We start from the raw sequence: 14130 nt of genomic DNA, 5'->3' as shown, positions 1-14130 counted from the left end.
TTATTGAATGTTTATCAAAGGAATAATCTATTTCTAGTTGAAGGTTGTTTAGGAAATTGATTGTTGTGCGTGATATTTGGAAGCACTGGAATATGTAGTCATTTTCTCAGTATTGTTCCAATATGCATACACATTTATCAGTGCCACCCCCACCCCTTCACCCCACCCTAACCTACGCCTTAATTTCGCCTTCCACCCGGCTCTACTTTTTGTGAGTCAAGGGTTTTCAGTCCCGTCCCACAGAAACGTTTTTGGGGACAGAGTGGACCAAAAACCCGGCCTTATTTCATGGAGATGATTTATGTCACCGTAAGTGGTATGTATATATACGGTCTGTCGGACTCTCTGTGTCCACATATGGAATTCAGCTTTACCGGGGTGTAAATAATTTGCTCGTACTTGATGTTCCAATAAAGAGATTTCTGACATTTTCCTATGCTACTTAGCCACCGCACAAACTTACACCCATCGCAGGTATTTTTCTGAATCTACATGTTCATAAGCAATAAACTTGCTCGTAGAAAACGTTAATTTCATATTAATTTCTGCATTGTTTCAGAAACTCAACGCATTGTGACATTTAGTTTCAAAACAAAGCGACCACTGTATGGTTGACATGGCAAAACTAACTTGCACACAAATGTTGGAATTCCAGTCTGGCTCATTGTATTCAAATAGTTTATTACAAACAAATGTTTATTAATGCTCCGAACTGCGTTCCTGTTGCTCAAACTGGAACACGCCTTGTAACGTGATGAAGGTTTGATAAGTGTGTGGTGTATCATTCAAGAACTTCTACAACATCCCAGGCTACTGAGCGTGACCAGAGAAAGCGGCCCATCCTAGTGTACTGATAAAAGCACAACTGCTGCGCTCTGTATAATTTATCAACTTTTTATTGATTGATTCGTATTATTGTAAGTCATATAATACATTGATATAGATTTTAGATATTTGGGAAGTCAAAATACGTAAATAATGTACAGACAAATACTCAAGCCTGGAGCATATCGAAATCATCCGTAATTGCTAAGCTTTTGATTGACTACAAATTATATTATTAAAGTAATTAAGAAAATAAAAATTACTTGACATGAGGATTACTCAGTTACATTCCATATAAAGCAACCCATCTCTTGCCTAAACATCATTCTAAAATTATCACAAAACATATATATCCAATATTTCATACTCAATGTTATCAAAGTAACTTCTTTAAAACGAGGATGACATTTCGATCTTTGCTCAGTTTATTCGTCCTTGAAGGTCTTGACCTTACCTTGGATTGGAGCTTATTTGCTGATATCTCTACCAGACATGACCTTGACCCTTTCCTTTCTGACGTGTGTCTCGTCATCATGGTATTCTGTGTCATTGGAACCTTGACTTTTGTGTTGGAGCTCTATTTAAAGTACATGGAAATTTCCAAACCAGAGAGTGATCTTAACCCGGATGTATTTTCAGCTGCTACCACGTGGTTAGAGGACATCCCTGTGATCGGTTTAGGTGTGTACGTGGCTATGACCTTGAGGTCGCACCTGTCACTAGTTCTGTATGTCAAGGCCGTGTATGCCATATTTGAGGCGGTGATTAGACTAGGGACTTTGTACTGTAGAGGAAACCGCTCAGGTAATTGGACACAGTGTTTGTTTTTCAGTCAACTGTTCTGCTTCTTTGCAATAGTTTCGTGTTCAATGACAATTTTATCAGTCATTGTTCTGTAGTTTGTTCTAATTGAATAAGTTATAAAGGGCTTTTGTTGAGTTGTGCCTGCATGCATTTGATCCTTGCACTATAGTAATTATTTCCACTTTGAGTCTAAAACTAAAACCATCAAAATATATCTTTAAAAATAAAACTTGCTTCAACATTTTAGAATTATACGTGTTATTTAATATCGGTTTTGTTTTTACCACGGACGTATATACAGTAACATATACGTCCCCAATTTTACATGCATCTCGTTGATTTTGTACTTAACTTATACTATATAATTATAGATGTGATATTGATTATATATCATTTTCCCAAGTGTTTTATATCTAGATTTTAGGTTAGTTTTTGGAAAATGCAAAATTAAATCCTCTTTTAAACATTTTAAAGATAAGCATTCAATAATTTGTTCCTACATATCATGCATATATTGTATTTATAATGGCTTGATTTTTAGTTGTGTTCAGTTTTTATTTATTTAAATTAGATAAAAAACAACATAAATGGTCGAATTTAACGAAATTATCTACATATTAATTTTTATCGTTCAGATAAACTTAACAAGTGCCCCCTTCCACCATCTTGAGCAATCATTCAGTGGTGTTTTTTGCGAATAAGAATGACAGCTTTAAGTAATATCAGTACTTTGATTGTATTCTTAAATATATTTTTAGATAGGGGTTTAAAAAACCAATTCACTGCAAATATCTTAACGATAGTTGATTTTCTTTATTGGCTATCTGAGTTCTTTCGTTACAGTAAAATAAATTTATTTTTGATCCAGGTGATTCTCTGCGGAGTATGTATACAATCTGCACTTCCGGTTGAAATTGTTGTACGAAAAACAGAAAAGAAAAAGGCGACTGGACAGTTGAATAAAAAGCAAGCTTCAAAATGATGGAATTAAATCTTACACGGGTGGACTACCTGCAGGTTATTGTCCTGAAATATAGTAGTTTATTTTTTGACAGCTCTTAATGAAAACGTCGAGGAATTGAATGATTTTACCTCAGACTGCATTTGTCAATGTCTGAAGTAGGCCTTGTTGTCGATATTATTTTATACCATATCAGCATGTAAACGTTTTATTTTATTTGTATGTGTTTTGAAATACAATCTTTAACCCTATAAGCATGATATCGGGGAGAGAGAGAGAGAGTGAGAGAGATTCTCTTTAAAAGTCTTTTGCTTATCTAGCTGACGCAAAATCCCTGTCTTTTTCACCGTAATATCATTGGGCAATTAATCAGTGTGCATAGCTGTAAAGTATTTGATAGTGGGAAAACTGCAACATCAGTCATATCTTTGCTAGCTTATGCCCCAGTCACACATTCACGGATTAAATGCCGGATTAGCTACGGAAGCGATCCGGAATCATTCATGGCGATATGTATTTACCCGTGGCTTTTCCGTCTGTTATCGTATCCAAACGCAGCAATACTTGTATAGCTGCGACAATTTTTGAACATGTTCAAAATTCCACTACGGATGAAACCACCGTAGTACTACCTTAGAAAAACTTACTAAACCGTTTTAGAACGTAGAAGTCCGTTTTAACTCCGTATAAATCCGTAGTAATTCGTATGTATCAATTTGTATCCATTCCGTAGTGCATCCGTACTAACTCCGTATCATTGGATTTTCCAGTGTCAACCGTGGAAAATATTCCGTAGTAGAACCTAGGAGTTGATCTGTGAATGTGTGACTGGGGCATTAACTATTATTTGATTTTCCGGTGTTAACCGTGGAAAATATTCCGTAGTAGAACCGTGGAGTTGATCTGTGAATGTGTGACTGGGGCATTAGGGTTGCTGATGTATGTCACTGCAGTGTTTGAATTGTGTCATTCAATTTAATGACAAGTGCTTGGAGGAATATTTTCAAGAACTTTGGAAGAATTTGCACCAAACAGTAATGATTTTGATGATGACACACACTTTTGATTATCATTTTGAAGGAAGAAATTTGTAGTTCACATTTGATTCAACTAAATACATTTGTGTGAAGTGATAGTGAATCGGCCTGCAATACAATAGATTTACTTTTGTGGTATATTTCAGGTGGGTGTCACATCCAGTAAGTCCATGCGTCTCCTTCCTCCCCAGATTCCTGGCAAACCACAGAGAGTAAGTATTTAGTATGTTACCATAAATAGAAAAAAAGTCATAATTGACCATTAATCAGTGTTAATGGCATTATTCACTAATTTATACAGTATGACTTGCATCTATAGTTAACATCTGTCAGTAATGTATGATGATAGAATCATCAAAACAAAACAAAATTTGTCAAAGAGATGTTGAAAGCTAGGTTTAAGCAATATATCTACCTGGTATGTTTATAAATACTGTTATCAAAATTACCTTTCCTAGATATAGCTATGATGTAAACAATAGTGTTTTACCCCACTAACCTAGCTGTTCTATTTTAAGATTGTTGTGGGAGATCACAATGGAGAGCTTCAGTGTCTTGGTATGAAGAAAGGAGAAGCAGTGGTATGAACTTAACCCCTCCCCTTCAAAAAAAAAAAACAAGAAAAAAAACATATTAAAGAAAAACTGGACAAGCTTATCATAATGTGACTATGCAAAGATATAATATTAGAAATATATTTAAATGTCAAAATATGAGCTACTTTTTTAGCCTAGAGGGAACATGAATGAATATTTTTTCTGTTTAGCCTGTTTTTAATGCCACGCTTAAAAAGAAGATAACTCGTGTTGAGTTAGGAGGACCAGTGGGAGGAACAAGGGAGAGAATTTTTGCAACTTCAGGGTCAGAGATCAAAGGCTATACCAAAAAGGGAAAGAACTTTCTAAGCTTTGACACCAGTCTTGCGGAACCAATCCAGACAATGTAATTGAGTAATCCTTAGTGTTTGTTAGGTTAATGCAATTTTACATTTTCAATAACTCTTAAGGAATTTGAAGTTCTGTGTGTCTTGGTGTTTGCTTGTTTAATGCAAGGAAATTTAATGTTCAATATGAATGTCCAAGGTTACTGTTACCGGTAGTAACTGTGTCAGATTTATAAATCCTGTAATCAAAGGCTTTGTTTTACAGGTATGTTGAAGGAGCAGAGTTATTTACCTGTGGTAACTATGTCTACAATCATTACCATGACTGCAAGGATGCCAACCACTTTCTGTCAGCTGACAGCATCTGTGATGTCATTTGTATTCCAACCAATAAGGTTCCAGATGTCACACCAGTTTTAGCTTGTCAAGACAGAGTATTACGAGTCTTACAGGTATGTCACATGACCCATCAGTATACATATCTGAATAGTCTATGGGAAGCTTAGAAGGAGTTGTTTTGAATTGCTTTAATGATTTTACATTTTTGTTTTATTCAATTTTTTTCAAAATTTTACAAGTTGATTTCAAATTTTCTTTACAGTTACCAGATATTTTAAATTATGAACATATTTCTAAGAAAGTGAGATGTAAAACTCATCAAAGAAATAAAGAGTCTCTTTCAAAATACTAGTTCATTCTGACAATTACTTGTACATAGAGTGTATCTGTCTTGTACTCTCCATACATAGACACTTGTGTACTTGCAGGACTCTGATTTGCTATACGAGGTGGAGGTCCCTGGGCCTCCCTCAGTGATGCAGCTCTATGGAAATGATGGGGGTGAGTCTGATGTCTAGACAAGATATTCCTCATTTTGTTAGGGTCTGTCCAGTTAAAATACATGAACATTCTGGTTTTTTTTCACAATTTGCTTGACAATTTACTTGTGTGAAAGTTTCCAGATACAGTGAAAAATGTTCACGTGGTCATTTGCAAATGAAAGACACAAATTATCTAGTCAATGTAGACTGATAATAGTATCTCATTAAATGCTCCAATATTTCTTTAATACTTGGTTATGCCCTTGATATCTAGGGGAGGAAGGGGATGAGATTTTGTACGGGACATCTGATGGAAGAGTGGGCCTAGTTCAAATCGGAAGGTAAGCAGTAAAAGGCTGATTGATTGATTGAAATATAGCAGTTTAAAATCATGTAATAATTTTTTTTTAAGATGGTTCTTGTTAATTGAAGGAGTTACATGTACATGTATTTGTGTTTTTATTCAGAATGGCTCCATCACATCGCTGGGAATTGCCAAATGAAAAACGAAATGGAGGTAAGAAATAGACCTGAGAAATTTCATCACTGGATTAGAAAATAAGTTTTTCATATAAACAAAGAATATATTTATGTTCTGTAATTTGCAGGAGTATTGGCCCTTGATAGTTATGACATCACTGCTGATGGTGTCCTTGACCTGATTGTTGGACGAGATGACGGTCTAGTGGAGATCTACAGCTATGACGAATCAGACGAACCCATATTTAGATTTAAACAGGTAAGCACTCGTTCTTTTCAATTCATTTAATAAACCATGCAACTATGGTCTATAAATTGAAATGTAATAAAAATCCAACTCTTGCCTGTTTTGCAGCAATTAAGTGAGAGTGTGACTTCAGTACAAGGAGGTGTAATAGCTACACAAGGATTTGACGAGATTATTTGCTCTACATATGCAGGTCAGAATGATTTAAGAATTTATTTTAACTTCTTCATTTATTTAAAGAAAGTAAAGTACAACTGAATGTGCATGTATGCAAAAAAAAAATTTAATGTCATACAAAAAAAGATACAAAGCTTTATCAAATATTCTCCAAAGGAAAAAACATCTCTTAGTTCTTTGAGTCATTATTTTGATATTTCTTTTTCTGAATGAAAAATTCACCAGCACAAACTCCCAGGCATGTGAATTATGATTTTCTTTTATCTTTTTTAAGTACAGATGTATATCTATATCATTTTATCAATTTTACAAAAAGAAAGACCTTTGAATTGCTAACTCCCTTCGACCATTTTACTGACTGTTGCTGGATGATTTTAGGCTGGATCAGTGCTCTCACATCTGAGCCCAATATCAAAGAAAGCGGGCCAGATGTTTATCATCTCTCAGACCAGGGGCGCGAAAAAATTATTGGTCTTAGGTAACAAGGGTCTCACGGCTTGATCAGCTTATTTTTGCACAGTTTGCAGCATTTCTCCTGAAAACACGATGCTCTAGACTGCCAGCGGTTTTCTTTTACATGCATTTTGTGTTTCTTCGAATTTTTTTTAGCTAGGCAACAAATATAGAGTCAGAATAACAATATTTAATTTTTTAAAAATTTTATGTGTAAATTTTAAAACCATTTCTTGTGCTTGATATTGTATACCTGTGACAAAGGCTCTAGAGCAAAATGGGTGAATTTCCTCTCTATTTCCATGGATTACTTATTAACATTGTCTCCTTGTCATGGCAACCCTTGAGTTTTTTTCCATGTCACACCTTATACTTACCCTCCTGCAATTACTTCAGTACAATGATGCCTTCACACTCACAATCGTTTCACATGCTTTAATTTTACTCGAATATTTCCAACAGCATTAAACCAGTGCATGCCAGGAAGCTAATGGGTTAATAACTTTACTGAAAATTTAAATATCAAACAAATTTAGGGGTTAATTTTTGAAGAAAATCAAATGTTCTAGGGTTTTTAGATCACTGGCATTTTGGAGACTACGTCTGCCATTGTTACACCTTCCTGGCATGCTTCTGGTTCTAATACAGTTATCTGTCTGCTGTAACACTGGGTTGATGTGCACAGGTTGGGTACTAGGGTTGACTTCCGAGCAAATGTCCAAAGGCTTGAGCTCTACTCCCATAATTCCAGACACAGCGGCCAAAGCCAAAATCAACTCACTCAAGTATGTATAAATGGAGAAACACTGTACATGAGTTCTTTGTTGATGTAAGTATGCGACCTCAAAGATTTAGCCACTATGGGTCTGAACTTGTATTTCAATGCTAGTATTAGTGTTGTTGTTTATGCCCAGTTTTTGTACCAAATTGGTAAACTTTTTGATTACAGTTTATAGAATACAATGGATCAGTTTTAAAATCGGTCATTTTTAAAACTATCATTTATAGATAAAGATTTTTAAAATCTGATACATGTATTGTAAACATGTGCATTGATTTCCATATCAAGGACTTTTTAAATCCACAATTTATGTCTTGTGATTAATTTACACAATTTGAAGATTATTTGTAAGTACCTGTGACTAGTACTACACTAAAGTTATTTCTATTTTTAGCATATCAATTAAGATTCATGATTGGCTTCTCTTATATGCTTGTGTGGATATAGATTTAGATATTTGCACAATGATAATTTATCCATCTAAGTATTCATCTGATTTAATTCATTTGATATTCATCTTAGATATAATCCCTGATCTCATTTGAGTTTTCTGTGATTTTGTTAATCTAGAGGGGAGTTAGAGGAGTTGCAGCAGAAGGTAGTTACAGAGCGAGAGAAGTACCAGCAAACGGCCACCAGTAAAACCGCAATATCTGCAGTGCCTCACTTTGACATCAATGACAAATTTGTTCTGAATCGTGAAGATGCCAGCTACACCTTGAGTCTAGAGTTACAGCTACCTATTGACAATGTCCTTCTGCAGGTAACAATGTCCTTGTAAAGGTAAAAATTAATGTCTTTGTACAGGGACAATTAAGGAAAAAGGGTTATGTTTTCAAAAATCTTCTTCTCTACTCCCACACATGTTGGAAAAAAACCCTAAATGTATGATTACATCAATGATGTCCATAAAGTCTTTTACCAAAATTGTGAAACTAATGGCCTATGGATCAGGGTTCAGGCCCATGGGTGGGGTCAATAAGGACATATAGGAAAAATGCATTAAATCTTAGAAAATCTTCTCTACTCTCATATATATTTGAGAAATTTATATGCTTGGTAATAATGTCCATGAAGCTTTTTGCCTGTGATGTGAAATTCATAGTCCCTGTTTCAGAGGTTCAGGTCCTAGGATGGGGCCAATATTGACAAATGAGAAATTTAGCCATATAGTGAACATGTAAATTTTTTAGGTCCCTTAAGTCACTCGGGTAACCTATTGCGACCATATTTTAGGGAATTTACTTTAATTTCCTGTGCAATTTTTGGCATCTGGACCTAGGATATAAATAATCTGAGATTCTTCTGACTCTTGGTCCCCTTCCCTTCCCTTATTGAATTTTTTTAAACATCAAATTCAGATTAGGGATTATGGTTTAGATTCCAAAATGAAGCTTAAAATGCAAAAATGAGACCCACTGTCAGGTCCGTCTAAGGGTTATGGTACTCAGGTGACCATTAAGGCCTGTAGGCCTCTTGTTAGATTGTTTACTGGCATTGTATATCAAATATGGTAAATGTATAATAGAAACAATTAAGAGATGCAATGATGCTATCTGATTTCTTGTTTTAGAGTGATGTCCCCATAGATCTTTTGGATGTGGAGAAAAACTCAGCGGTGGTCAGCTACAGCGCCTGTAACCCTGAGGTCAGTACAATCCGTGATCATATGACAGTGTTTGCTAATAAGGTCAGAGTATGCTCAAAGTAAACCAGAGTAATCTCCCTTTTGATGTTTATACATGACCATTCTATAAGCACCCTTTTCATTAATGTTTACATGTTTATTTAATTGAAACACCACTAAAGCAGTTGTTAAATGAAGAAAAAGGAAGAAAATACAGATTGATTTTAACAGATAGACTTATTGCATTAATTTTCTTGATTTTTGTTTTAATTTTGTAGGAGGGTAACTTTCTTTTGGCCACCTACCGCTGCCAAGCAAACACAACTCGTCTAGAGCTTAAAATCCGCTCCATTGAGGGGCAGTATGGTACCCTTCAAGCATACATCACCCCTAGGGTCCAACCGAAAACCTGTCGGGTTAAGCAGTACCAGATCAAGCCATTGTCTCTACATCAGAGGACCCATGTGTTCGATGATGCAAGGTATGAGTTCAAATAAAGTGATGTGATATTGATTTTACCTGTTGGGAATAACAAGAATCTATCATAAAAAACCAATTGGCATGGGTATATTTTCAGTGATTTTACAAAATAGCCACAGAAATTGTCCTCTTTTTACTATTACTGATAGCAAGAAATACAAAAGGAAGATTCACAATTTCACAAGTGATCAATATTTTACTGATTTGTATTACATTTACATGGTAGGTAACCATTTTGTTACAAAAAATAGCTTGTAAACTCTATTACCCAGTACTAATATTAAGTTGATTGGATCCTCAAAAATTACGACCATTGAACCCCAACAAACAATGGGGATTCCTCAACATGGTAACTGGACTTTGAAGTACAGACATTGTCAGAGTGCTAACTGTGTTACAGGCCTTTGAACACCATCAAGTTATCAGGGCCATTCAGTCTGGCTGAGGTCCACTCCTGGGTCTGTTTCTGTCTCCCTGAGCTCCCTGAGAGGACACCCCCAGGGGACTGTATCACATTCCATTTTGTGTCCACATTCCTTGACACTCAACTCGAGTGTGTTTACAGGTGAGTGAGAACAATGGAGAATTTTTCTCGTACTTTTTGATAACTTTCATTTAGTAGCTTTTTTAAAATCTATTTCATTCATTATTAAGTGGTTGGGTTGATAGATCAAATCTTATTTTTTTCATCACTAACTTCAGGCTTGATACATTTAATGTAAAATGCAAAGGTTTTCACTAAATATGCATATATTACTCTTATGTTTATTATTATATTAAATGCAATCTCATTTGTGGGTTTTCCTGCAAATTGCCCAAAATTGATACAAAAGATTTGTGCTGATATATTAGTGAAGTTTTGCTTGTAGTTCTTTAGATGGAAATAAAATCTTTTGTATGGAGTTTAATTGATATGAATAAATAATTTTTGTAATTTTTTAATCAACTTTTATTCAAGCCATTATTTTTACTGACATTGAAAAAAGTAATTTTTGGAAAAATAGGAGGCAGTAGTGAGCTCAAAACAATTACCATAAATATAGATATTTCAATGTGGAGTCAAAAGGGGGCTTGATAAATGTTGTGGTAAATGCACTGCTTTACAATTTTTCTACAATTTTAATGTTTTTAAAGTTTTTATTATATGTTTGATTGACACGATTTATGTGGATTTTGTCAGGACTGGATTTGACAGGTTTGTATGCTATTCCTGCACGGCGTGTTTGTCATGCACTGGTTGTTTGGTTCCACTAGATGTTATCTTGATCCTGAATTTGACCTTTGTCACTATACCATTCACCTTTGAACTCAAGTTTGATCCAATTTCCTGTTATATTCTGCCATTCTTTGCAAGTTATTTTCTAAAAGAAAAAAAACAAAACAAAAAGAAAATGTGTTCAATCTGCCACAAACTTGTTGGTTCTCTGCCTTACAGCTACATGTATGTACCCTGGTATCTGATGCTACACTGTTGTTCTTCCTGCAATATGTACATGAATATATTTTCATTATTAGGCAAATAATTGCGTTGACTTCTGAAGATGTAAATGACCAGAATATGCTTCAATCATTAGCCTAAGTACTAATGGCTTCACATGTATATTCAATTAACATGTAGATAACTAATGAAGCCTCTTAAGATTAATTAACTTGTTTAATGTACTACATTGTCTTGCAAGATAAATGTATTCATGCCCACAACATATTTGGCATATCGTGATCAAAACTAGATCAAATATATCCTGCATATATTATTTACTGAAGTAAATTTATTTACATATACCCAACTGCTTTTCTGCTCTGTGAATATCACAGAAACTATACATGGCGGTCTGAAAAGGACTGAATCTAAATTGAGGCCAAAAAACATGCATATATGTGATCAGGGAAAGCCTTGCTTACTTCAGATATAAATTGAATTGTGGCAACAATTAGTGCATTACCTGTATATGCAATGTCAGATATCTGCATCTCTGTTTCTATGCTTGTTATATTGTATGGGTATGAAATAAAGGAATGCATTGCTGCTATAAAGGATATATTTCAGTCAAAGGACTATGTGCGGTATTATGCATTTTTTGCCCCCAAAATTTAAGTTTTTTGAAAAGCTTTAAAAATAAGGTGGCAGATAGTTGAAAACACATTGATAATAAGTGTGTAAAAGGTTATCACCACAGTTACGTCATAATGTAGAAATGACGTCATGAGAATTGTCTTATTTTGATAAAATCAAGTTTTGTAGCAAAATATGGGTGTTTTCCGATGGTTTTTCGACTGAGAAACATCGAGCGCAGGCTTGCTCAAGTACCATCTTTTAGTATGATGTGTGTAATTATAGGAAGAAAAACATATGTTAAAATTGTACTTGAGCAGACCTGCGCTCTATACTTTTAAATGCAAAATATAAAAAGAAAAAATGACAATATTTTCTTTTTTTTGCAAAATTGCGGGAATTGTGTCATTTAGGTGACGTCATAGATAAACAACGAATGTGTAATGATGACTAAAATCAAGATAAAAGTGATAGGCATCCTCTGTACACTGATTTATGGAGATTTGATTTTTATACAGCACTATTTAAAAATTGGTTAAAATTGGGGGCAGATAATAAACCATACCAAATATAGTCCTTTAGTGAACTGACACATCTTATTTATGTTTATAATGTTATATTTTAGTTGTTAAGTAAAAGTATATTTTTTCCTCAGGTAGGACATATAATGTAAAAAGTTCTAATTTCTGTCAGGTTAAGACCATGCAGTGAACATTCCCAGTTTATGAAGGTTAAATTCATCATTCTATTTACGTATTAGGGATTATGTTTACATAGAATAATGTAAAGCTTATCTGATTGGTATTTATATTAATTGATGTTGTCAATTTTGCTTTTTTACAGTGGTAGTAATGCCAAGGTCACCAAGAAAGGTGAAGCTATATTTAGATCTGACAACATCTCAACCATCTCCATTCTTAAGGATGTGTTGACAAAGGAAGCAACAAAGAAAAAGATCAGTCTCAATATTACCTATGGTATATTTCTATATATTTTGATTATGGTTAGATGTAAAGAATTAAAATTATTGAATTTTTGCATTTGCAAATCTCAGTGAGATACCAGGTACTTAATTAATATACATTTACCTTATATCATGATGTCATGTTGACTTGTGCCACAATTTCATTTGCAGAAATAAATGATGACTCAATCCCATACACATTGAACCTGATACATCCGAAACTGGAATACCAACTCCTCCTAGCCAAAAAAGTTCAGCTCATTGATGCTCTTAAGGTAGATTGTTGATTTCTAGAAGAGAAAATGTTTCCCCCGACTACAACAATTTTATTGGAATATTAATTACATTTCATTTATCCAATGTATAGCAATATATAGTCAGAATATTGTTGTATTTTATAATTTTTATATAACAGGAGCTTCAGGTTCACGAGAATGACACAACTTTTATGTCGCCTGAATATCGGCAAATTCTTGAAGATGCCGAGGAGCTACAGGCTGAGTTCAAAAGACAGCCCTGCCACCTTGAGAGACTCTATGGTACACTATTTTTTAAATGTGTCAACATATTTTGCACTATATTATATACCTTATTGTTTTCAAGAGAGCTAGCAAATTTCTATGAAAAACTTTCAGGTGTTATCCAAATTGCTACATTACATTTTTAGTCCGATAACTTGAACTTGTATGCTGACTACAAACTCTGATTCAGCATTGTAGAGTTTGTAGTCAGCAAACAATTAAGTTCAATTTATCGGACTAAAAATGTATTAGACATTTTACATCAAAATGAAAAATACACTGGAGTATGATGATCATAAATATGCTTCATATTAACAATGAAGTTACCAGAATCTCTTTCTATTACAGGAATGATCACAGACTTGTACATAGATAAGTTCAAGTTCAAAGGTCAAAATGTCAAAGGTCGGGTCCCTGCATTATTGGAGGTCTTGGATAACTATGATTTACAAACACTTGTGCAATTCTTCGAGTCTGGTGGAGAAAATCGGCCATCTTAAAGATGAAGCGTGTGCAAAGTCTCTGTTTAATGTAGTGCTGTCTTTGTTGGAAGTGATGAAGAACTGAACTGTCCTACGAACCGTCCATTGAAATGTTTTATCCTTAATGAAATGTGTTGGTCTGTGATAAATCTTATGAATATACATGGTACATTTGTGTGTATATTGCAAACTAAATGTCATTCATCATTGATATGATCGTTGTTGTGATTATTAAGAATCAACATCTATTAAAGTGGTAAATGTATTGAGATTGAATTCAAACCAACTTCACTGTTTAAAAGATACTATAATCAATAACCACTTTAAATTGCAGAGGTTTTTGCCAGTGAATTTATGATTACTGAAATTTATCTATAATGATAATATAAATCTACATACATATATGAATCAATGAACTCTTGAAATCATTACCTGGTAAATCTCATACTTAAGTCTGTCCCAAGATATTTTTGCCGCATATTTTCTTAGATTATTCTATATTTATAAATACCTCTTGATTCAGACAATGTTCAT

General features: G+C 34.2%; 1 protein-coding gene across 3 annotated transcripts; it reads left to right on the top strand.

The window, feature by feature from the left end:
- Positions 1-2497: 2497 nt before the first annotated feature.
- LOC105336556 (Bardet-Biedl syndrome 7 protein homolog) lies at positions 2498-13807 on the top strand. 3 transcript variants are annotated; one of them, XM_034447380.2, is made up of 20 exons: positions 2498-2646; positions 3774-3839; positions 4146-4208; positions 4394-4569; positions 4776-4962; positions 5278-5350; positions 5606-5672; positions 5799-5848; positions 5940-6070; positions 6167-6251; positions 7374-7473; positions 8040-8232; positions 9043-9117; positions 9375-9577; positions 9977-10141; positions 10757-10771; positions 12473-12606; positions 12765-12868; positions 13009-13132; positions 13463-13807. In XM_034447380.2, exons 1-20 carry the CDS (start codon positions 2608-2610, stop codon positions 13612-13614), a joined length of 2202 nt encoding a protein of 733 aa, XP_034303271.2. In that variant the 5' UTR covers positions 2498-2607; the 3' UTR covers positions 13615-13807. The 3 variants fall into 3 exon arrangements, with proteins under 3 accessions (XP_034303271.2, XP_034303272.2, XP_034303273.2); XM_034447381.2 differs by lacking the exon at positions 7374-7473 and adding an exon at positions 6614-6713; XM_034447382.2 differs by lacking the exon at positions 10757-10771.
- The last annotated feature ends 323 nt before the right edge of the window (positions 13808-14130 follow it).

This window comes from Magallana gigas, chromosome 2 (genome assembly GCF_963853765.1).
Source record: "Magallana gigas chromosome 2, xbMagGiga1.1, whole genome shotgun sequence".
Lineage (NCBI taxonomy): Eukaryota > Metazoa > Mollusca > Bivalvia > Ostreida > Ostreidae > Magallana > Magallana gigas.
This window is presented reverse-complemented; position numbering and strand designations above follow the sequence as displayed.